General features: G+C 41.7%; 1 protein-coding gene across 7 annotated transcripts in view; it reads right to left on the bottom strand.

The window, feature by feature from the left end:
- The window catches only part of PBX3 (PBX homeobox 3), a 192,963-nt gene that overhangs the window by 154,565 nt on the left and 13,333 nt on the right, over positions 1 to 25,065 (bottom strand). The window contains exon 1 of one of the 7 annotated variants that reach the window (XM_069986169.1): positions 11,677 to 11,731. The exons of the other annotated variants lie outside the window; for them this stretch is intronic. Coding sequence (XP_069842270.1) covers positions 11,677 to 11,689 — 13 coding nt within the window. The 5' untranslated portion in view covers positions 11,690 to 11,731. Of the gene's footprint in view, positions 1 to 11,676; positions 11,732 to 25,065 lie in introns of those variants that run through there. 7 annotated transcript variants of the gene reach the window in all.

Genomic DNA, 25,065 nt, shown 5'->3' with positions numbered 1-25,065 from the left:
CAGAGTGAGCGTGATTTATTTTTTGCACCTTTTCATACCACTTTCCTATAATCTTTCCTTGCCTATTTGAAATGTATCAAATGTATAAAAAAAAATTGGCCAAATTGCTATACCACTTTCCCTTGTGGACTTCCATAACACCCACTGAAATTGTTTAAAAAATCCTAAAAACCTTACTTCATCTAAGCCACGCCCCCAACATCTGCCAAAAAAACGGGAAAAGTGCAAATGTACTTAGAGATAAAATGACGCAAATTACACCAAAATATTGGCGCAAGAACAATGACAAACTCCTCCAATATGCTCGAAATGTGCCCGTAAAATCATTTCAGCAAGAAAGAGATGTTTTAACTTCAATACTATACATAAAAAAGCACTTTTAGAAATTGCGCACCTACTTAATGGGGAAAGAGGAGCCTTTAATCAGTCAGTGTAACGATGGAGAAATCTTGTTTTACTCCTATTGAAAATACAATACTTTCAATTACAGTGTACATAAGTGAGCAGATATTGAATGGTGTGTTGTGCAGTAGTAAATTTAAGCATGTTGAAAAGAGACTCGGAACGCGTCGGTGAATTCTAAACACAGAGGAGAAAGGCTGCCTGCGTCTATGCACTGCCAGCATCTAGGCAGAAGCTGTGGAGATCCCACATCCCGATTGTTGGGTTAATTTCATCTTGTGTATATATATAAAAAAAAAAAAAAGTGTGTGTGATTAAACATAGCAGTGGGTGGATTGAAATGGGAAGCCTCTATTGTGCCTGACAAAGTTATTGATAGCAACATATCAGAAATGGCACAGAGGGGATGTTGACATGTCACAGCAAAATGTAAATATTAGAACAGCGCGTCTCGTCGCAAGGGGGATATTTTTTTTTTAATATCTGAATATTTTGCTATTAATGCACATGAAGAGAATAGGCAGCTTGTGCATGAATAGCAGAGTCTTGGCCTGTTTATTACTTTACACATACTGTATGTTCCCTATCGAAGGACAATAGGACAACTAAAATTAGCAAGATAAACATATTAAATAGTGGATATAATGGGCTGGTGGTTAAAGGGATTGTCTATATTATATAACTATAAATGAGAGTATAACTATAAAACACTAAACCAACCATTACTCACCTATTAAAATTCCCACCACTCCAGGCCCAAAGCTCCAGTCATCCACATCAGTCTTTGGTTATGTTCTTTGAGTGATGTCATGTCATATAGCCATGTGACTGAGTCAGACAATCAATGTCTTTAGTAGTTATGCTAGCAGGTAGAGATGAGCGAATATCGAGAATGCTCGAGTCCATCTGAACCCGAGAATTTGGCATTTGATTAGCGGGGGCTGCTGAAGTTGGATAAAGCCCTAAGGTTCTCTGGAAAAATGGATACAGCCAATGACTATATCCATGTTTTCCACATAGCCTTAGGGCTTTATCCAACTTCAGCAGCCACCACTAATCAAATGCCGAGCGCTCCGGTTCAGACGAACTCGAGCATGCTCGATATTCGCTCATGTCTATCTAGCAGGTATGGCAAGTGAATGCTAAGGCTGGTGACTGATTACTGCGACCAAGAAGATGTATGTTCGAAAATATGTATGATCACCACCAGAATTGAAATAGTGGAGGATTAAAAAAAGAAGAGTATTGTTTGGTTTATGTCATATAATTTCCTGAAGGTACGTTCATATACTCCCCGGAGAGCCGCAGGCTGGTTATGCTGGCACACTTCAGGTAGCATGCTAGTGATATAACTGTTTTTAGTTGGTATGTACAGTAGTTAGTAGCTTAGAAGCACTTACACTCGATGTAAGTCCACCAGTCCACCATAATCATTAGGACCCTCTCTTCCTGGTGTTGACTGACAGACTTCTCCCTGACACTCTGTATAGGGAAAAGTCTGCCAGCCAATCTCTAAACATTGAGTAGTTACTACAGCAAACGGAGAAGGTTGTACAGAGTGTTATTCATTAGCTACCCTTGATCAAGGACTTTGTACAGTGGAAGAAGCTATAGGAGGTTCATGAGCCCAAACCACAATCTGGACTGTACAATTGCATGCACTAGAGATGAGCAATATTGGAGCATGCTTGAGTCCGATTGTTTGGCCTTTGAATACCAAGAAGTTGGATGCAGCCCTAGGGAGTCCCGGAAAACGTGCATAAAGCCATAAGCCATATCCATTCTTTCCTGAACTTCCTGGGACTTCATCCAACTTCTTTAGCCATAGGTATTCAAATGCCAAACAACTGGACTCTAGAATGCACTATTTTTTTCTAGTCCAGGCTTGAGGCAAACGCATGGATTGTGGAAAAGATAGGCATGTACATTAGCCTATAGTAGAGAAAAAGTCTGATACTGTCCACAACAGTCAGTACGCTATGAACGTCTAGGGGGCATTATGGTTTCAAGTTTCATTGGTTATCTAGGAATTAGTTAAAATCACAACAACAGCGACACTGTGCAGCTATTGGACGTCAATGATCAGCATATATGCCCGCTTCCTCCACCTCTTGGATTGGCTTATTTCAAGCCCTGGATTTACAGGAAGTGAGTGCTGGGGAACAGAAGGCTTTAGCCATCTTCTGCTCCCCAGACAATCCCTTTAACAATATACGGTAATGAATATTTTGCACAGCTTATTTGGTGTATTCTCGAATACTAAACATCTGTTTTATGGAAAAAAAAGATTTGTTTAAAATTTTTGTGACAAATCTTTGAAAGCTGTGCACTGACCATATACTATATTTGCTTTACAGCCCTCCCAAACCTAAAGGAAAATGTATACCTCAGGGTGAAAGAATGTATAAATACAAGTCAGATGAATTACTGGGGTGAACTCTGTAGCCTCGCTTAGGAATCCTAGCTGGAGAAGTTTTAATGATAGAGTCCCTGGAATGGACTATGTAAAGTAGACAGACAAGACTTGTACATGCACGAAAACGTATTATTAACCCTTCCTCATGCACAACCTTAGGTAGTGGTGTTACTGGTACTGGATTTTAAAAAAAAAATAGTGTTTCCATCTCAAGAATGATCTTGTTGGATATACCCAGACATATATAACAATTACAAATAAAAATATGGAATGCTTGTTATACTGGTATAAAATATTTCTGTCTCTGACAGTGACCTAAAGAGGATGTACCATCAGGATCGAAGCAGGTGCCGGGTTCCGTGTTTTTCGAACTGCGGACCAGTTCCTGTGTACGGGGTCGTTCTATCCACGGGTCTCTGGCCGGTGCTAATGCACAGGAGGTGGTCTGGCGCGCCTCCAGTGGAAGGGAATTCCCTCCCCTCTATGACGCGGCTCCATTAATTCTTAAGGAGCCATGTCATAGAGGGGAGGGAATTCCCTCCCACTGGGGACAGGCCAGCCCGCCTCCTGTGCTTCAGCACCGGCCCAGGACCCGTGGATAGAACGACCCCGTACACGGGAAATGGGCCGCTGTTCCAAAAACAGACCGCGGCACCGGCTTCCCCGTGACGGCACCGTTCATTCCGTGGGTCAGATTAAAGAGGATGTACCTGATGGTACATCCTCTTTAATGAAGTCACTAGTGATTAACTATAATCTCAAATACTGCAAAGGTAGCCTCCACCACCATTTATAGTATTAGGCTATGTTCACACAACGTACATTTTATGACGAGAACGGACGTTCTTTTAGTGAAATGGGTTGCATTGATGTCAATGCAAACAACGGCTGTTGTTCACACAATGTATTGAACAAAGCCTGTTGTTTAAATAATGAGCATGTCAATTATCTCCAGCCATTATACACTGATTTCAATGCAATTTTCACTGCATACAACGGCAGTTGTTTTGAGTGCCAAATAACGGCCGTTGTTTATACGTTGTGCGCACATAGCCATATACTATAGATTGCTCTATAATAAAAGCTGCATTTGTCCAGATCCCTCTTGTTCATTAACAGGGCTGGTGGTTTTGTGGTTATAGGATTATAATGAAACCTTACTGAGTCCTATCTCTACTGTGCAATATGCTATTTTTTTCGCAGGGTTGCCTTATTTCTGTAGTTGAATATTTTGAAAGTTTAAAAAGGTCTAAAATGCAGACAGTCTGGTGTATAGCCGAATCCTCCATTTGTACAAAAATGAGTTCCAGTTGCCTCCATCACCGTGTGCAGTCTAGCATTGTAATAAATCGTTGTATAATAAAACATAATAAATTATAAAAACCATTTGCAGACAAAGCATCAATAACATCAATACTACATAACCATAAATTCTTCCTCAAAGGGACTGTCCACCTCTGGAAAATATCAGTGTTCTAGCAATGAAGATAGGGGGGGACCTATATCCATCACAAATGCTAAACAGAGAGTGATCAGACTTTAAAAAGGTATGTGGAGGGGTAGGGGGTCAATGCGTCTGACAATGTGTTGTATGTAGGGAAATAATCCCAACTGGACTGCTTTACATTTCCCCGCCTCACATGCACATAAAATATATATATTTATATGCATGTATATATATATATACAGCTACAGAGCCAAGAAATTACTTACAGAACAGCAGCTCAGCATACGAAGACAATTGAGTTAGTCAACAGTCATATGATACAATATACTATCAATATGTGTTCTATTAAATGGAGTTCTCTACACTATACTGGTTGGTCTTACAGCCACACACTGTTTTTCATACACATATCCATCAGACCTCTACACTGGCCACTGACTATGACAGCAGAAGTGACATGTGCATGAGCCATCATTGCTTCACTGTGCCAGGATCATATATCAACACAAATAGAAGTATTGGCCAATCATGGAGATAAATGACCTCCGGGAAGAGCTCTTCTTTCAGGTGACTCCAGGTGACTTACATACAAGGAGTTACTAACAGACTATTTGGTGGAATTATATCAGGACTTATGCGGTGGGGACTGCAATAGACTGCCACTCATGTCTATCCTGAGATAACCTTTTTATTAGAGTACATGCAGGTGCACAGTTAATGGGGGTGCTAAAGTAGATATCGCACCTGAACCCTGGTCCCTAAGGGATCCTGAAGGCCTCTCTGCAACATGGGAAACACCAGCAATTTATAAGATACATGGTAAGAGGCATGGCTAGAGTACATTTGTAAGGTTAAGATCCTTGGTATATTGATGACATGATGAGAAAATTTAAAGGGTTTGTCCCACCATTAAAGGTTTTTCCAAGGAACAGAAAATGTCCCACTTGTTCTGCTCCCTGGTGTTCACTTTCTTTCTACCCTTTCTTTGCATGCCTTGAGCATTGTGTGAGGTGACATCAGGCAGCTATTGGTTATCATGTGCGTACAACGCGCACCTGCCCCCTTCTGGTTGGCAGACATATTTCCAAGATGGGCAAAGGGAAAGTGAGCGCCAGGAGCAGACAGGCAATAACTTTTTATTTGCTTCCCAGACAACCCCTAAAAGACTTATTCTTAAACTGCGAACAGGGGATAAGTCTTACTGGTGGGACAAACACTTTAAAAGTGTAAAAGGTTTACGTGTAGTAAGATTAGTAACTTGCTAATGTATTGTCTGTAGCTACAGGCAGTTGTGAACAAGGGTAGTGTCAGTAAGATGGACAGAGAATCATGGGAACTGTAGTTCTTTACCAGGTAATCGTGCCCACAGCAAGCCCTGGCAGTATCAAAACAAAGGTGCAGCTGAGAGCTGGGGAAAATAATAAAAAGTAACTACTTCTTAAAGGGAACCTGTCACCCCCCGTGTCGGGGTGACAGGCTCCCGACCCCCCGTTAGAGCCCCATATACTTACCTAGAGAGATGAGTCCAACGCTCATAGAGAATGACGGAGCGCTGGACTCTCCTGTCATTCTCTATGGGTGTTGGACTCATCTCTCAGCGCGCGCGTCGGGCTGCAGCGGCTGAGATCTCCGTCACCCGACCACCTCCAGAAGCGGGACCCGGCGGGATTAGGTAAGTATATGGGGCTCTAACGGGGGGTCGGGAGCCTGTCACCCCAGCACGGGGGTGACAGGTTCCCTTTAACTATGGTGGCATTACCTAGTGAGCATTCACAAAACATATAGTTTCCTTTCTTAACAACCTTACCAATATATAATACTTGAGAAAATGGGCTTTACAACAGTGCAGTATACGACTAGCAATGAACATTTCACAATGCAGTCATCAGTAGGAAGTGAAACACGACCATTCCTATCGTTATTCTGCTTTCCCTGTTTCTGGTCCTCGTGTAAACCATTTAAACCATCCATTCAACAACTGCAAAAATTGTCAGAGCCGTGATAAATCCTCGCTCTGTACCCACTTCCTGGCACTGACGCATGGGACGTATGCGTTGGCAGTGGCTACCACCAGCTAGTGGCAGCAAGCCTGGATTTGGTGGCTGTGTAAGTACCAGTACGGCCTCTCCGATAACAAAGACAATTGTTTTCTGGATGAATGGGAATCTGTTTTCCGGCATATACTTACGGAGCAGATTTCCACCAGTAGATTGAAGCCTGTAGAGCACACTCACCCCACAAATATTTACATTACTGCTGACCACAGCCAGGCTGCTGACAGAATGGGTTATATTGATGCTGCAGATAAGAGCAGAAACACTAGCACTTTGTGAACAAGACAAGTTGCTTTCCTGCTGCAAAGCTCCAGCCAGGACAGGCAATCTGTAATAATATCTATCAGTGCCACTGTGCTCTTACAATTATTCCTCACAGGTCAGCGTGCAGCCACCTCTGGGGTGACATACCAGCAGCGCTGTGATCTGTGTTATTATTACTGCTGGGTAAGTCAGGCAGCAGAGGGTAAAGAGGCTGGTCGGAGATTTTTTAAACAGCCTTATTAAAACTGCATAGAAGACAACCCATTTAATTGTAAGCTTCCTGCAGCTGTATTCAGGGGGAATGAAAGACACAATGCACTTTTTTTTTAGGCAAAAAAAAAAATATTTCATTAACTCCGATCTTATTCCATTGGATTTTATATAGACATCACAAAATCAATGAAAATAAAATCGGCAAAAAATTCACTTGAGATCTGATCTGTTCTTGTGGGCCAATACTCTCCACCATAGATCATTTTTGTTCCATGCTTCCATAACCCTCAAGTGTCCTCACGCCTATTTTCCCTCCCCATGCCCATTTACTCTGGTCCATTTGCTCACACTTAAAAACTAATATCTTCCTTTAGTTTCTATAGCTTGTAAATGCCCTACGGGGTCTTCTTTGGACTCTGATCATTTCATTTTTCCATTTGTTCTGTACGAGATTCAGGCTTCTTCGAGCTATCTTTTGCTGAAAACCCCCAATTTGTGGAATAATTTCCCCTGAGATGATCACTCTTTATCTGAAGACACTCCAACTACATCTTAGAAGGCTGTATGTGGCCTGTGAAGGTGCCTATATACCTTCAATAACTGCTGGGCAAGCGTTCATGTGTCCTCTATGGGGAGAAGAAGGGTGAGCCACAGCCAGAAAGCTCTAAATCATGGTAGCCAAAACCAGGAGTGGGTCTAAAACACATAAGGTGTTCACATTATACATGATAGTTTTCCTCTATGTAGCTTCCACTCCTGGTTTTGGCTACCAAATACTGATAGAAAATACAGAGCTGAAAACTGCTGTGTGAAGCCAGCCTTAGAGGGCATTCACACGTTCCGTGCATGATCCATATATACAGATGATGTGCTACTAAATGGAATGCGGAGCTCCCGGAATGTGTCAGTGCTGTAGCGCAAAGATTTAAAGTGATATTGCCCACCCATTTCGATATGTATGCAGCTCTCAGCACCATTTAGAAGAAGTTTGTTTTTCTGGCCAATAATGCTTTTTATCATTGGAAGACAGTGTCATTTGGGCGAGGCGTCACTGCCATTGTGGCTACGTCTATATTGGCACAGTAGCTCCCCCCCCCCTTCCAGAGTTGCTCCAAATGCAATGGAGGCCGGGATGCACTCAGTGTCCTGATGTGAGCGAATGAGAGGGCATGTGGTCCTCCGCTGCCACTGCTCTCCACTCAAAGAAGTGACATGTCACTTCTTTGAGAGGAGAGCGGCGGCTGCGGAGGAACGTCGCTCTCCCATAGACTTCTGCAAGTTCGCCTGCAGAATTCCGCCTGTTTTACTCAGTGTGAACACACCCTAAGGCTTAGGGGGTTTTTTTGTTTTTTTTTTTAAATTCCATCCACTTGGTTGGTAACTTAAATCCCTGTACTGTTTTTGTCCATGATAAATCAAATCACTTCTTGGCTTCCTCTCTTAACCCTGCAGTTGTCGAGTAACAGTGCATACACTTTCCCACAACCCTCCTTGCTTGTAGGCTCAGTGGAGACCAACTGCGAGTACTTCCTGAAAATTGCAGTTGAACTGAGAATGCCTGGCCCACCTTAAAGGGTTATAACCAAGGGCAATAGGTCAAAAAAACAATGTAGACACATGGGGGATTAGTACGTCTATGCCTCTTATACAGTACAGTTATAGAAAAGCTTGTGAATTTTCTCAATGACACACCCCTTCAATAAGAATCTAGGTGCTCTAAACCTTATCCTGGGCAAAAGGACATGCCTAACATGCATTATATCCATATCTGGCATCAAAATATATTTATCGCCACCCACACAGTATTGAAACACCGCTATATGACACTTTTAAACCTTAACTATCTTTTTGCCAAACAAAACCAGTTACAGTTCACATTATTTCCTAGTCTGCGATGGAGATATAAAAGCTGTATTCTGCTCCCCTGCTATAAACAAAAAGGCCACATTTCCTATATGTCAGTTTGGATGAGGAGCGCACAGGTTTATCATCATGTACATCCAAACTCATAATCAAAATTTCATTTAGCTATACAGTTCTCTGCCCTGAGTACCCAGACAAGCGGAGGAAGCCTGCGAGGGGAAAAGTTACGAGACGCACCATTTTGTCATGCAAAACAGAGCTGGCAGCGTCCCTGGAATCAATTTGCAAAAAAATAAGTCAGGTTGTTTGGATCTTGCAGATTTCATTAAGCGGCAAAAGACAGATTTCCAACAACAGCGGCAGGCTGCAGGAACACTGGCGATTCCTCCACGGAATGATGTCCGAGGTATGTATAACAATACTGAGGACTGCTTGCATTATTCAATTGGATAGGTAAGAGTCCTTTTTACTTCCATTGCTAGCTGTAGAGGCATGTCACATACTGTACTGATGTAGGAACTAAATATTTATGCAAGAGCTATTCTTATTCAGAAAACTTATGGTACTTAAGTATAGCTTGTGCAGCTGGACTCTTATAATTCCTTCCTTATAAACTATTGTGTGCAAAACATGTAATTGTTATCGGCAGTCTGCCCAGTGAAAGTACACTTAAAGCCCTGTAAGAAAAATGAGATTGTAGGATGGAAACAGAGAAAAATCAAGTGTATATAAGCTGCGGGTAACATCAGGCACTGGCAGAACTATCAAGGAGCTTTCCAATCCTGGTGAATAGAGATAAATATTCAACAAAATATAAGATTGTGACTAGTGTAAGTAAGCCTGGACATATACAGTAAAAATCATTTACAAGTGGTCTTAATACTTGAAGCCTGCTTCTTTTTTTCTTATCATTGAATGATTCTTTTATCAACTTTTCATATTGATGAAAAAAAAGCTGCGGCACTCAACAGCTCCAGACAAACAGTCCAGTCTTTATTTGGTAAGAAAAGAAAAGCATCTGTGGAGCCCAGGTCACAACCATTTTGCAGGTAAACCTCCTGCATTATCACGCTACATCAGACTTAAGCCTGAAGAACAGCTGAGAGCCATGACACCATAGGCAATTGGCTACATTGCAGGCAGAAACTGTGCAAACCATACATTTTCCCTAAAGTGACCACTACAGGTGGAAAGTGGTATTGCATGCTCTTATTTAGGAGCGGCAGGAGAAGACCTCCGTTCTCTTCTATGAGCCACTTCCACAGCTCCCACTCCCTAGCACAAACAGCGAGCGGGGAACGAGGAGGAAAAGAGTGCTGACCTGACAGGTCGCCACTTGCTTCCTCCTCAATATCGGGCCATGTAATAGGGCCCTTACCCTTATACCTTTCTGTATCTCCCGCTTTATCTCTATCTACTAACTTACCCCTTACCTCTAAATTCTGCTAATGAATGAAACCCAAACTCCTCAATAATCCAAACTTTTCATTCCCATCTCTGAAACTTTGCTTGTGCTGCACCAGAAAATTGTTGCAACAGAACACTCAGACTCATTTCTAACACTTACAGTGTACCCTAAAAACACATCTCTCTAGGCAGGCTTATACATTTTTTTTTTTTATAGAGTGTAAGCTCTTGTGTCAGACTGTCTGTTTACATGCCACTCGGCACTGTAAAATGCTGCTCTTTATATAAGCTTAATTGTTATTAGTAGTAGTACTAGTATTATCATGGAGGCATAAAGCAATAAGACAATGGGTTGCCCTGATGGGTCAACCCCTTAAAAAAAAATTCAGAGCTTTACGCCCTTATTACACTGGGTGATCAGCAGGAGCAAGGGAGTGCCGACCTGTCAGGAAAGCGCTTGCTCCTTGTTCCACACACGCGCCGACAACGGTGGCGGGTAAGCCCATAGAAGACAGCAGCGGTCTGCTGCCGTCGTTCTTATTAGTTACATAGTTAATAAGGTTGAAGAAAGACACATCCATCAAGTTCAAGGGGATGCAATGGCAGCAGATTGTTGCTATCTGCATTGTTAGTCTTGCAACATGTTGAAAGACATTGATCAGCCGACACTTATTACACAAAGCGATTATCGACCTTAATGGCTGATAATCGGCCACATACAGCCAATAATCGCTTTGTGTAACAGGGCCTTTAGATTCCCGGTACCCTACATTTAGAGCAATGTAGCCAGTGGAGTTCTGATAGGATAAATGCTGCCACAAAGACTCAGTGTAGCAGCAATGGAAAGATATCTTTAGATTTAATTCTGATCCTATCATATCTATTGGCTAGGCAACAGTTTAATTTTCCCAGAGCTTGCTGTTTGCTTGTGGAAAAAGGAAAAAAAAAAAGAAAAACAAAAAAACAATCAATTTCTTCAGGAACAACAAGGAAAAAAAATGTTGAAATCCTCCCCCTGCCTGTTATTACCTATCATCTGGTTTTATAGTGACAGGATTGTGCTATAATTTTTGAGAAAACTTCAGCATAAAATGCCATAAAACTCACACATTGGCGCTATGGATCATGTTAGGCTCTGCACAATCGCTAGCTGTACTTTTTATGGAGGGGTAATTTACTCGGGAATGGTAAGATATATACATCCATGAGGTCAAATAGGAATCATTGCACATTTTGACCATAAGGCTAAAATCCTGAGTCATAATATGACAGGATATAGGGCCAGGAATTCACAATACTCTAAAACAGACAGAGCTGTAAGAAATAGCAGACCTGGGAATATTGAGCCTGTTCACACTGACGTTACAGACACATGACCGCTGCTAGATCTGTATCGGATCATGGCTGTTACAAGGAGATGTGATGGGCTGAATTATTAGGATTTTTTTTTTTTTGGACGGGTTTTAACCATGTAATCGTAAGAACCTGACAGGTCACTGTCAGACACATAGTGCGCAAAGAGTCAGCTCTCACCCGCACTTTCATTTTCCATTAGATTAAAGTTAAAGAGGATCTGTCAGCCTTTCTGACATGGCTATTTTGGTAAATACCTGTATTCTTCATGAAATAAGAAATCTGGAGAATCTTTTCTTCAAAAAATTATGTTGCGCCATTTATGTGTTATTCCTACTAAGAAAGCACAAATAAGGTGACAACTGGGTGTTACCAGCTGTGGTTGTGACCCTACTCCGTCTGACTCTGTCAGCACCAATTGGACAAAGTGAGACGGTATGCCAGACCCAGTGGTCACCTCATTCATATATTCATCTAGGTTACCTATAGACATACGTCTACTTGTTTAGTCTTGTTTTTAGCCGGATCTGGAAATATCCTAAAGGCAACTAAACATATATTGCTTTAAGAAGAGCACAACTTGGGCATGTTTAAGTCTAATCGTTTGGCATTCGAATAACAGTGGCTGAAGAAGTTGGATGCAGCCCTAGGGAGTGGTGGAAAACATAGATACAGTCATAACCTCCCAGATTTCCTAGGGATGCATCCGCCACCGGAATTCAAATGCCCTAAGAGCGGACTCAAGCATGTTGCAGTTGCACTCATCTCTAATAGGCATCTTTTGATGGCATGAATTCAAGGACTATGCTGCCTGTGCTAATGATAGAGCCATATATATATATATATATATATATATATATATATATATATATATAGTGGTCAGTCACCACTATACTTAGGTTATTTTTTTTTTCTGCTGTTTTTCCAGCCCCTAAAACGTATCTATCCGCAGCCATAGGCTATGTTCCCACAGCATTTTTTCTTGTCTGTTTATAACTTTTAAAATGACGTGCGTTATTTTGAAGTTTGGCCGCCTGTCAGTGCAATGACGACTGCTGGTACATTATTCTAGTTTGGGTTTACTAATTGCCCTTTGGGTGTGTCCATTGAATTTAATAGTAAAAACGGAGAAAGGACGGTGAAAAAAGAAAAACTGTGTGTGAACAACTAAAAAATAATGTCCGCTGTTTGCAAAAGACATCCAAAAATAATTGACATGATCATTATTTTGCCGTCCACGCAGATTACGTCCGATACACTGTGTGCACTGGTATGCCATTGACTTTAATGCAATGCAGTTAGTTAAAGTGACTCTGTACCCACAATCTGACCCCTCAAACCGCTTGTACCTTCGGATAGCTGCTTTTAATCTAAGATCTCTCCTGGGGTCCGTTCAGCAGGTGATGTTAAAAAACAACTTTTTGACTTGCGGCCCCTGCCCAACGGCCGGGGCTTAGAATGTCTATGCATTAGGCATTAGGCTGGCACACCCTCTCTGTCCCTCCTCCCCGCCCTCCTCATCATCAGGAATGCTCCAGGCAGATTGTCTCCTATTCATCAGCTGTGTGAATACTGAACATGGGCTGGATCGTTAAGGCACCTGTACAATGTTCAGACAGGAGAAAATGTTTCAGTGGCATTCCTAATGATGAGGAGGGTGGGGAGTAGGAACGGAGGGGTGGTGCAAAGTTAGGGCACAGATATTCTAAGCCCCGGCCTTTGGGCATGGGCTGCAAGTTTAAAAGTTGTTTTTTTAGGACAATAACTGCATCCCTGACGAACGGACCCCAGGACAGATCTTGGATTAAAAGAAGCTATCCGAAGGTACAAGTGGTTTGGGGGGGTCAGATTGTGGGTACAGAGTCACTTTAAGTCGTGGCAATAATGGATGTCTTTAAATAGAAAAAGCAGACGCCTTTTCTCTTTTTTTTGATGATGTCTGAACATAGCCATAGGCTGTATCCATGTTTTCTTAGCAGCTTTAAGGCAGCATCCAAGTTCTCCAGCAGCCAGGAGTATCATGCTGAGCCGAACCCGAACTTTTAGCAAGTTCGCTCAACACTAATCTTAATATCACAACCAGTGCTTTCATAGTCATATTACGACATAAATCATTTTATGGATACAATATGAAGAGATAACGTATGTATTTCTGAGAGAGCATTTGGTATGTATTCACCATCGTGCTGCCTGACACGATGCAAAATGAGGGGGCTGGAAACAAGCCCATTTCTAGTCTTGCTGACATGACTCCATAATGCATTAAGTGGCAATGGACACTTGTCATAAGGGACATCCTGCCATAACTCACATTGTTATAATGTAAAACATTGCAAATTTATGATCAGGTTTATGATCTACATCTTACACCAAGGTGTGACTTTAAGTGTAATATTTAACCCGACAGATATACATAGTAAATGCAATAGGATCTATCAGTCTTACACTCCTATTCTGGGTTAAGCACAGAAAAGTTGGAGAAGAAAATCAATCTCCCGATTTCATAGTTCAGATATGATGGGCATTTTGTTTTTACTAGTCACAGGCTAGTGGACCTGTTGGTTCTCATTACCATATAATGCATCAACATTAACTAATGAGATAGATAGTGATGGAAGATATCTTTACCAGGGAATTATTAGTACAGACAGCAGACTTAGTGGACATGTAGTTGATTCATGAAAACTCATTACCTGCATTGAGTGATTGTATTAATGCTTCCCAGTGGAATCCATGCAGGTGGAGAAAGTATTTGGCAGGGGTCTTTATGAACAAAGCAAAAAGTGTATTGCAGTCTGCATGCAATAAAAATCAACTATATTGTAGTTGTCACTTGTTTTTTATATTTTGCTTTCTGGGAATTCCTAGGTTAGCATTTCTTTGCATATACCACAGCTAGACAAAACCCCGCAGCATGGTAACCCATGTGGCTTATTGTTTGGCCTAGTTTTAAGAGCCTATTGATATCCACTAGTTTCTGCTGACTGGTAAAATTTACTGACATAAATGGGTTGGCCAGTTTCTAATAAATGGTTCTCAGCTGTCATAAAATACAAAGTTATGGCACGTACTAAATACGATGTCTGCTCTAATTTGTCTCATTTTTCACCAAGACAGGGGCACATGTGTACAGATGTGGAGACGGCAATAGTGGTGGTCATGTGATGTATCTATGGCTTCCTCTGCTTCTGTATATACGTCCATATAAAAACAAATACTCACCTGCCCTGCACAAGTACTTTTATATGTACGTGAATGCATAAGCCATGGAAGCTATGGGTGCAGTGCTCATGTGTTACAGGTATGGCATATTCCTGCCATTGCAGTCTACTGTTTCACCATCTTCAAATTATTAAATTCCGAATTTCAAGGGTATTCTCATCTCATAAAGTGATGTCACGTTTAGTTCTAGAATTATCAATACAAATAAATATATACACAGCGGGTACTCTCACCATTTTTCAGTAGCGATCATGGGACCACATGAGCACCCACAGTTTATTGGTTGTAAGTGATAGCAACATACCCTAAGGGTCAAAGTAGCAAGTAACTACAACGCCATTCCCTGTGTCCAGAGACATCTTAGCCAGATCACATAGAGGAACATTACAGCCTCTTGTAGAAAACGGAACACAAAGGGGTCAAAGTCAAAAGAGTTTAGAAGGAGAAGATAAAAAGAAATAAAAGTTGGCAAAAGCTCCCAGGAACATATAGGAAATATTAATATGACTGGCCCACTTATGTGACCACCAGTAAAAATGGCAGAACAGTGCATCTCAGTGTGTCCATATACTAGTGAGGGGGGGGGGGCTAATACAACAACCTCTGGGTGTGTATAAAGCCACAAAACCAACAGAAGTCCACAAGCCCTTACTCTACCTATGAACACCTCTGATTTCATACAGAATTTAACAAAATGACAATGAAGCCATGTTCGATCCGATACCATACTGTGGCGATACAAACAAAGCCACAGTATAGCCTCCTCTTCCACAGTGTGCATGAGGTCTTACATGGACATAGGTTTCAATCCTAATATACTATTTCCAATTCTGCAGTCTACAAAAAAAAAAAAAAAAAAAAAAAGCTAAGTAAAGGGATGTTCGCACAAACACAGTCAATGGGAGCAGGGTTTTGGGCAGTGAGACATGCTGGAAAATCAGTGCATGTGAACAGACTTCATAGAAAACTTTTTATTCTAGCACACATTACATCAAAAGTAACAGAATAGGCAAGTAAAAAAAAAAAACTTTAAAAGACAATGGGGGAGATTTATCAAACATGGTGTAGAGTAGAATTGGCCCAGTTGCCCCTAGAAACCAATCAGATTCCACCTTTCATTTTCCAAAGAATCTGTGAGGAATGAAAGGTGGAATCTGACAATTCTACTGTACACCTGTTCGATAAATCTCCCCCCAATATGTTTTATATTGTTATCACTAAATCTATATGGGAAAAAAAGTTTTTCCTTAAAAAAATACCCCCACATGTGGACCATATGGATAACTCTTCTGTAAGTATGGGGATGGGTAACATAGAGCTGTGCTCACCATCATGTTTACCTCATTCGGATCCTTTGCTCGCCTTCACCTTTACATCATAAACATCCGAAATATAAAAAAAAAAAAGCAACAAAGGCTGGATGGTAAGATGGAAAGATCTTGTTCAGTTCTGGAAGCTTCTTGAGTGCTTTCAATCAATTTTATTTATATGCAAAAATCGAGGGAAACGCACAGAAAAAAAAAAAAAACAAAGCTCTTCTTGATGCTAAAACTCTCAATTTACTGACAGGCAAATGGCTTCACGCTGCCACTTAATCTCATTTCTTGCATAATGCCCTCTAATTAGCATTTCAAAGTGAATTAATACTTCTAGGACATTAGCAATGGGAAAATCTGCTTGGGGCTCACAATAGCAGTTTAGAAGAAGCCAAGAAAGGCTCAGAGAAAAAAATACACATACCACCAACCACTTTGCAATGCAAAACTGTTCAACTTATTTATCTCTCTCTCTAAACACTTTTACCGCACACTGTTTTACTACTGTTCGCCAAGACGAAGAAAGAAAAGAAAGGAAAATGATAATTGCCAAACTTATCGGCATCTGCTAAGTATCTGAATTTACAAGATCCAGGGGCTGCTGCGTTTTGCTTTATGCTGAGGGGCCATACAGGGTGACGACAGACAGACAGATAGATATGACAGCTGAAACTAACATATTCTCTAGTGCAGTAAGCAGGTAGATGTTTTTCACACTTTATAGATTTTTTTTTTTATATATATAATCCTTAAAGGGCTTGTCCAATAATGAAACCTTTTTTCCACTGAAATATGAAACTCAATGACCATATTATGGTAAGTAAGGTTATTTTACTGCCTTTCTTTCTTCAACCCAACATTCTGTCTAGCGTTCATCAGGTAAAGAGCTTTCTGTTCCTGTGTACACTCTAGCTGGAAATTCAGCCAATACCCTCCCATTATGTTGGACGGGTTATACTCAAGAAGTGTAGAGAGAGGAAGATGGAGTAAGCTTAATTTCTGCATAGAGTATCCTGCACACAAGAACAGGAAGTCTGCTACAGGATGTACACAAAAAGGAAGTTGGGCTTAAAGTATTGTCACCCCTGATCCATATAGGTTCTCAGCACCATTCTTAAGCTTATATTCTGGACATTTCATATCTTACCATATAAAGGGTTTCTTGGTGGTCTATCCCCTCAAAAATGCATGTTATTGTTGGTGGACAGTGCCATATGGGTGGGGCTTTACAGCAGTCATGTTGCATATCCCCACCTACATCGGCACTGTGCCCCTCCCCCCGTGACATCATCATTAAGAATGGTACTGAGAACTCGTAATATGGAAAGAGGGTTACAATAACACTTTAAGACAGTAAGGTAGACAGTTGGCATCAAAAGCTGAGGAAAAGCATGAAAGTTAACCGACACAAAGGGAGTAAAAGACAAAGGGAGTAAATTTGTTGACAGTGACATACAAGGTCGTCCACAACCTGTCCCTCTGTATATCTCTGACTTGATATCCTGCCACGGACAATCAACCTCTGATTCTCCATTGACCTCCATTTGTGCTCCCCCCTTATTCGTACCTCACACAACCGCCTCCAAGATTTTGAGTTTCCCTTATACTCTGGAACTTACTACCCGGACACATCCGGCTCTCACCAACAAACAAGACCTTTAAAAGCAACCTGAAAACCCACCTCTTAAAACTAGGCTACAACTTATAACACACTTTGACTAGCTGTTCCCCTTACCTACTGTCTCCATCTCCTCACTTGTATAGCGCTCTGGAACCAAGGGCGCTTTAAAAACAATTATAATAATATTAATAATGATAATATTAATATTAATAATACAATAACATTATTTACCAATACATGCTTATTTATTAGACAGATTAAATTAGTTTTGATCATTGGACAACACCTTCAAGTTGATCAATTTCTTTATAGTTTCATATAGAACATTGTAGTACAGCTAAATAAAAAAACATCTCAATGTTGACAGTCACTTGCACTTTGCATTCTACTACTGGCCCCAATTGTTCTTTCCTTTGCAATGCATCACACAGTGACTAGAGATTTCTCTGGTTGCTGAGACATTCAAGAGTTGAGTTCCCTTTTCATATATATATATATATATATATATATATATATATATATATATTAGGGATGCACGATGCACCGAAATATCGATACTACTATCGATATTTCGGGCAAAAAAACGGTTCGATACCAGGATTTCCTGGTATCGAAACTAAGTTAAGCTGAGAACACGGTGGGCAGCTAGCTGAGCGCCGGCCGTGTTCTCTATGTGCCTCCCCCTGCCCCCTACAGTCTCCTCCTCTGCTCTCCCTCCGCTCCCATTGGCGCCAATTTTAAATAGCCGGCACTTAGCTATTGCTAGTGCCGGCTATTTAAGTATATAGATGCCGCTGTCACACTGACAGCGGCATCTGACCCCTCCTGAGCCCGCTCCATATACAGCGGGGGTCGGCTACTGTGTGTAACAGACCCCCGCTGCTGGTGTCTCTCTGATAACAGAGTCCGGCTCCGCCAGACTCTGTTATCAGAGAGATGATTTATGCAGAGGAGCCGGAGCTGCACGGAGGAGAGCGGCTGGAGAGGGAGAGTGGGAGAGGAGGACGGAGGAGAAGGCTGGAGGGAGAGCGGGAGGTCCGGGAGAGAGGAGTACGGAGAGCGGGATGTCCGGGAGAGAAGCCGGAGCTGCACAGAGGAGAGCGGCTGGAGAGGGAGAGCGGGAGGTCACGGAGAGAGGAGGACGGAGAAGGCTGGAGGTGGGGAGGATGAAGAGGGAGAGCGGGGGTCTGTGAGATCCGGGAGAGGAGGCCGGGGGAAGTGCAGCACATGTGAGGATCCAGCCGGCTGGCAGGTGGGGGAGGTGGCCGGGGCTGAGAGGAGAAGATAAGATCGGCTGTAGTGTGTGGGATCCTGTGTAACCTCCTCTTCTCTTCCTCCGCAATCTTGGTAACTGGTGCAGCAGAGCTATCTTAGTGATGGGTGGTGCAGCAGAGCTGTCTTAGTGATGGGTGGTGCAGCAGAGCTGTCTTAGTGGTGGGTGGTGCAGCAGAGCTGTCTTAGTGATGGGTGGTGCAGCAGAGCTGTCTTAGTGATGGGTGGTGCAGCAGAGCTGTCTTAGTGATGGGTGGTGCAGCAGAGCTGTCTTAGTGATGGGTGGTGCAGCAGAGCTGTCTTATCGCTTGGTATAGCAGAGCTGTCTCAGTGATGGGTGGTACAGCAGAGCTGTCTTAGTGATGGTTGGTGCAGCAGAGCTGTCTTAGTGGTGGGTGGTGCAGCAGAGCTGTCTTAGTGGTGGGTAGTGCAGCAGAGCTGTCTTAGTGGTGGGTGGTGCAGCAGAGCTGTCTTAGTGATGGGTGGTGCAGCAGAGCTGTCTCAGTGATGGGTGGTGCAGCAGAGCTGTCTTAGTGATGGGTGGTGCAGCAGAGCTGTCTTATCGCTTGGTATAGCAGAGCTGTCTCAGTGATGGGTGGTGCAGCAGAGCTGTCTTAGTGATGGGTGGTGCAGCAGAGCTGTCTTAGTGGTGGGTGGTGCAGCAGAGCTGTCTTAGTGGTGGGTGGTGCAGCAGAGCTGTCTTAGTGATGGGTGGTGCAGCAGAGCTGTCTTAGTGATGGGTGGTGCAGCAGAGCTGTCTTAGTGATGGGTGGTGCAGCAGAGCTGTCTCAGTGATGGGTGGTGCAGCAGAGCTGTCTCAGTGATGGGTGGTGCAGCAGAGCTGTCTCAGTGATGGGTGGTGCAGCAGAGCTGTCTTAGTGATGGGTGGTGCAGCAGAGCTGTCTTATCGCTTGGTATAGCAGAGCTGTCTCAGTGAAGGGTGGTGCAGCAGAGCTGTCTTAGTGATGGGTGGTGCAGCAGAGCTGTCTTAGTGGTGGGTGGTGCAGCAGAGCTGTCTTATCGCTTGGTATAGCAGAGCTGTTTTAGTGATCAGGCTATTTGGAAGAGCAGAATTGTATTAATGATAACGACTAGTGACTATATTTCTACCCGTGTTTTTTTTTTTATACTTTACTAAGTATCGAACCGGTATTGAGTATCGAAATAAAAAAGTTAGTATCGGTATCGAACTCAAAATTTTGGTATCGTGACATCACTAATATATATATATATTATTTATTTATTTTTTTTTCTTTAAACCCGGTAAAAGTAATCGATAAGTAAATGTTAACTTTCCATTCTACCTTGACGTTGTGTCTGTATGTTGGTGCACTCTTTAGCTGCTCTGTAGGTGGACGCAATTCTCTTATTTCTACTAGCTATTAGCTAGCTGTATGTGAAACATAAGACATGCCTGCAATAATGGCCTTACGTAAACATAGTCCCTCCCTAGGTCCTGGTCTGCGATAGTTAATACATCCTTTAAAGTGCAAAATTTTAAAAAAGATGGTGGTTGTATGAAGCATTAAGGAAACAATACCGTTACCATACCGTCGTATGGTATACATATGCATTTGACTTTTTCTGCTCAGACTTAAAAGAGAAGTCCTATGAAAGTAAAAGCAGGCAAACAGACAGCGGGTGCGGTAACTTAATAAACTGTATACTTACCAGTCCTCGTGCCTCCGTAGCGATACTCCTAGGTCTCGCTGACTGCCACCAGCTCTAATTTTCTGATGGAATTTGGGTACGTCATATACCTGGCTCCTCCAGCTGCAAGCCTATGGCCTGACTGATCTACTGCCCGCTCAGCCAGTCAGTAACTGGGGCGCTGTCCAGACCCAGTCACTGATTGGCTTAGTGGGGGGAACGAGGATAGGTAAGAATACTTTGTTTATTATTGTTTATTATGTTCCAGCACCGCCTGCCTTCTTGTTTTTTTATTTCATGGGACTTCTCTTTAATGAAAATAACATAAATGCTAGCTATACAGGTGAACTCACATGTGGCAGATTTGTTGTAGAAATTTTTGTAACTGTCCTATTCATCTGTAAAAGTGAACAGCATTAAACGGAACCTGTTACTTTAAAAATGCAGTCCAGTCTGCAGGCATCATGTTATAGAGCAGAAGGAGCAGAGCAAAATGATATATAGCTTTGTGGGGAAAGTTCCAGATTTTAATTGTGTTAATCTCATTGTAGACAAAGTAGTCAAGTGCGTCTATATGCACATGTATATACACACATAGCTGTTAATTATTGAGTAGGACCACCCACTTAAAGGGAACCTGTCAACAAGACAATACTATCTAACATATCGACATCATGTTATAGAGCAGGAAGAGCTGATCAGATTGATATATAACTTGTTCAGTATAACTTGTAATCTATTGATTAAATAATAGTCATAAGGAGTCCAGTGGGCGGTGTCACTTAATGGACTGGACTCTTTAGCATGGAAACAGAGATTTAATTCAATAATTTAAAAGTTATACTAAATCTTTTCCCATAAAAAAGATATATCAATCTGCTCAGCTCCTTCTGCTCTATAATATGATGCTGGTAGCTTAGGTAGCATTTTCATGGTGAGGGATTCCCTTTAACTACTTAGAATGAACAGAGATTTACGCAAATTATTTCTGAAAATTTTCCCACAAAACTATACATCAGTCCTGCTCTCTAACATGACTAACATGATGCCCGCAGACTGGATTGTACTTTCAATTAGACAGGTTCCCTTTAAAGCACTTTCTTGGTGCAATTAGAATACATTAGGAACCATCAAGTGAACGCCGCTCAGCCAATAGTTATAATCACCAAAGCCTGAATTTAATTTGAATAGAGGAGAGGTCAGAAGCTGCTGCCAGACACCTCTGACGCCATCATCATCATTTGGCAAGAGACAATATAGGATGCCAATCTCAGTGCCTGATGTGTGCCACTCAATGTAACCACATACACCAACCAATTTGCCAGTGCTGAAGATTATATCTGGCACCATAGGAAACAATCGACACCATCATGCCTGTAGTAACCCAGTTACGTTTACATCATTGCTAGGCACCTGCTTTACTGCCCATTAGTTTTAAGACCGATTGCTACAAGGAATGCAAGTTCTAGCTGGCCAAACAACTAGAGCATATGTGAATACACAGAAATATATATTTCAGCAGCACAATCCTAGAACTTCCCTCAGTGTTGCATGCTTAATGATATGTATAAAATTATGAAACCCAGCAGGAGAGGCACTGGCGTTGCCCAAGGTTGTTAGGACTCAATTTCGCCATAGAAAAGTTGGCCCATAATCTGGTTGTGTAGCTTGGAAAACTTTGTAGATCACAGCAGTAGTTTATAAAGCTCTACAGCTGCCAGACTGTCTGGCCTGAAGCTCCTCAGATGCTGTAACGGATTTGTAAAACTACAGATGGGTCCAGTGATTTCCCACCTACTCACCAGTTATAGTGATAAATTCTCCATTGTCTCGTCTGTGAAACTTATTTTTTTTTTCTTGAAGCGTATCTAAATAAAGTTACAGGAAGTTTATTTCCTATTACTAGTAATATTTGATCTGTAGACGTTGCACTGTTCTTGGGCACTGTCAGGGCATGTATCCTGGGTAATGTGTGGTAGGAGTGCACCAACATGCTTTTGTGGATATTTTGGGTTGGCTAAGGTCTCATTCACATCTTCAGTCGTTTTTCAAGAGCGTATATTAGGTCTGCAATCATCGACCGCAATCCGCTAAATATATCAGTAGTGCATCTGTAATACGTATTTCCACAAAAAATAGGAAGTTGATTCGTATTTTTTTCAAATGTTATGGACATTTCTTCCGTCAAAATTACAGGCACTCCCATAAACTTCTATGGGTAAATCCAAACCCCAATTACGGCTCATACTAAGACTAGTGGATTGCGATCCATAAAACTGTGTGAATAGCCCAATACCAATCAATGTGCCCTAAATTTTTCCGGAACTGTGGATCTGCAATCATGGATACATTTATGGAACATGTAAATAAGACCTTAGACAAACTTTTACCCCAGGTGAAAGAGAGACAAACTATAGCCTGTACCCTGCACAATATTAAAACCTTAAAGAACTTTTACGCGGGCCAATTATCGTGCAAAAAATCGTTAAATTGTTTGAATTTAAGTAATAATATTCTGGTGTAAACGTGGCAATGGTCAAACTACAAGTGAAAAATCGTTCGTATGCCGTTGATCGCATCTTTTGATCAGACCTCCAAATTATTGTTAATTGTTCTTAGGTCTTTCAGTGTAAACACTCATCATTCACAGTATATAGATACAAACGCAATTACAAATATTCACAGTATATATTTATATACAAACGCAATTGCGATCGCATTGGCAATTTTTAATAGCGATTCATCTTCTTGTCTAAATGCCTATGGTTTAAAAGAAAAAAGTCATCACTTGTCGTTCGCTAAACAAGCGATTTATCTGTGCAAGTTAAAGAAGCCTAAGTAAATTAGAGTATTGCCGCCCATAGACGCTACATAGTTGTCTATGAGTAAGTAAGGTCAATTTGATAGAATTTGCATGTTAATTTAATAGAACAGGAGAGAACACCTCAATGGCGGTGATCGCCAGGATCAAACAGGTTAAACTATAACGAATTGGATCCTTGCTTTCTCTGACGGCAAGCACTTATGGCCATTTGAGTTTGGAGATGTTGCTTAATCCAAATGGTCAATGACCTGGACTAATGAAAACATTAAAAGTATCACTCAGAGTAAACAAACAATCTGTATGCAAACGTGTTTAATAATCGAATGAGTCCCAATCAGAACAATTCTAGAATCTAACAATAATTGGCATTGAAAGGGAGAAAGGGAAGGGAGAGAGAAAGTGAGTAAGAAAGAGAGAAAAGAACTAAGAAGAAGCAGCAAAGTAGAAACAGGCAGGTTTATATTAGTATTGGGGCAGCATAATTCAGCAATAATATCTAATTCTAGAGAACAATATCGAGCATAGCTAATTCTTCATTAACGATAATAAAAATAATTAGGATTATTAGGAAAATAAATCCATACTACCATACAAACTAGACGAACCAGTGACCTACTGCTGTCGGCTCTATTTAGAGGTAAGAACGGGGACGATACATTTATTTCGTTTTGCCTGGGCTCAAAGTTCACTAGCTGTCAGACAGAACTATATATAAACTTTCTGTAATAGTGGATGGTGTTTATTGCTGACTTAGTCTGTCTCTGTGTTTTATCTCAGGACGTGCTGTGCTTGAAAGCACAATGTATATCTCTCAGACTTTGTCTGCGCTAACAAGGTCCGGGAATGCGTGAATGTGACAACGCCGTCACTTACTTACAATTAAATAGTGTGTGTTGCACGATGCCCGATAAAGCGGCATATATCCGTACAATACCGTAATGGCCTTACGGTACGTGATCAGCACTCGATTTACGCCCAGCGGGGCGCTGTTTGCACTCTGGCTCACAAGGGGTTAATGCGAACGCTGCTGGCGAATAATTACACACAGTACAACTTCCTCTTGCTGCGGCGGTTTAAATAAAAGCCACTCATGGTGTGCGGAATACAAACTCCGATAAAAAACACAAGACACAACATATGTGTAATAGGATTATTTATAATCGCCTGCTCTAAAACACTTCACTTGTGATTCCCAATGTCAGCGATCCAGCCTTACATCTGTAACCACAACACACTAGAATGTGCTCTGTCACTTTACATTTTTGGCCCATATCCCTCGCTCTCTCTCTCTCAGACAATGAACAGAAGCTCTGACGTGAGCTTAAGGGGGGAACCTCGCCTAGGACAGATGACCCTTTTGGCAGCTAATTCAGTGTGCATTGCAATTTTATGTGACAAAATGGGAATTCTTGAGGTCTATCGTCTCTGTGGCTTTGTTAAATTTATTGGCAATTTCTATAAGCTCCCTGCGGCTGTAAGGAGAACACGCACACCAGGAAGATCGTACACAGTTTGTAAAAATGCCGGCATTCTAATTTGCCTTTTTATGCGCGCTCGCTGATGTAAGGACGGATCTGTCTGCCTGCTACAGTCACTAAAATCACACAATTACTCCAAAGTTTATGTCGGGCTACAGGTTCCGCCTGTTATTCTTCTCCACAACCGATCTAAATGACAAAATAAGCCAATGACATCACGTTTTCAACACTTCAAAAAAAAAAAAAAAAAATGGCCCAAATGC

This window comes from Dendropsophus ebraccatus, chromosome 10 (assembly GCF_027789765.1).
Source record: "Dendropsophus ebraccatus isolate aDenEbr1 chromosome 10, aDenEbr1.pat, whole genome shotgun sequence".
Taxonomy (NCBI): Eukaryota; Metazoa; Chordata; class Amphibia; order Anura; family Hylidae; genus Dendropsophus; species Dendropsophus ebraccatus.
The sequence above is the reverse complement of the archived record's forward strand: the minus strand, read 5'-3'. Positions and strand labels throughout refer to the sequence as shown.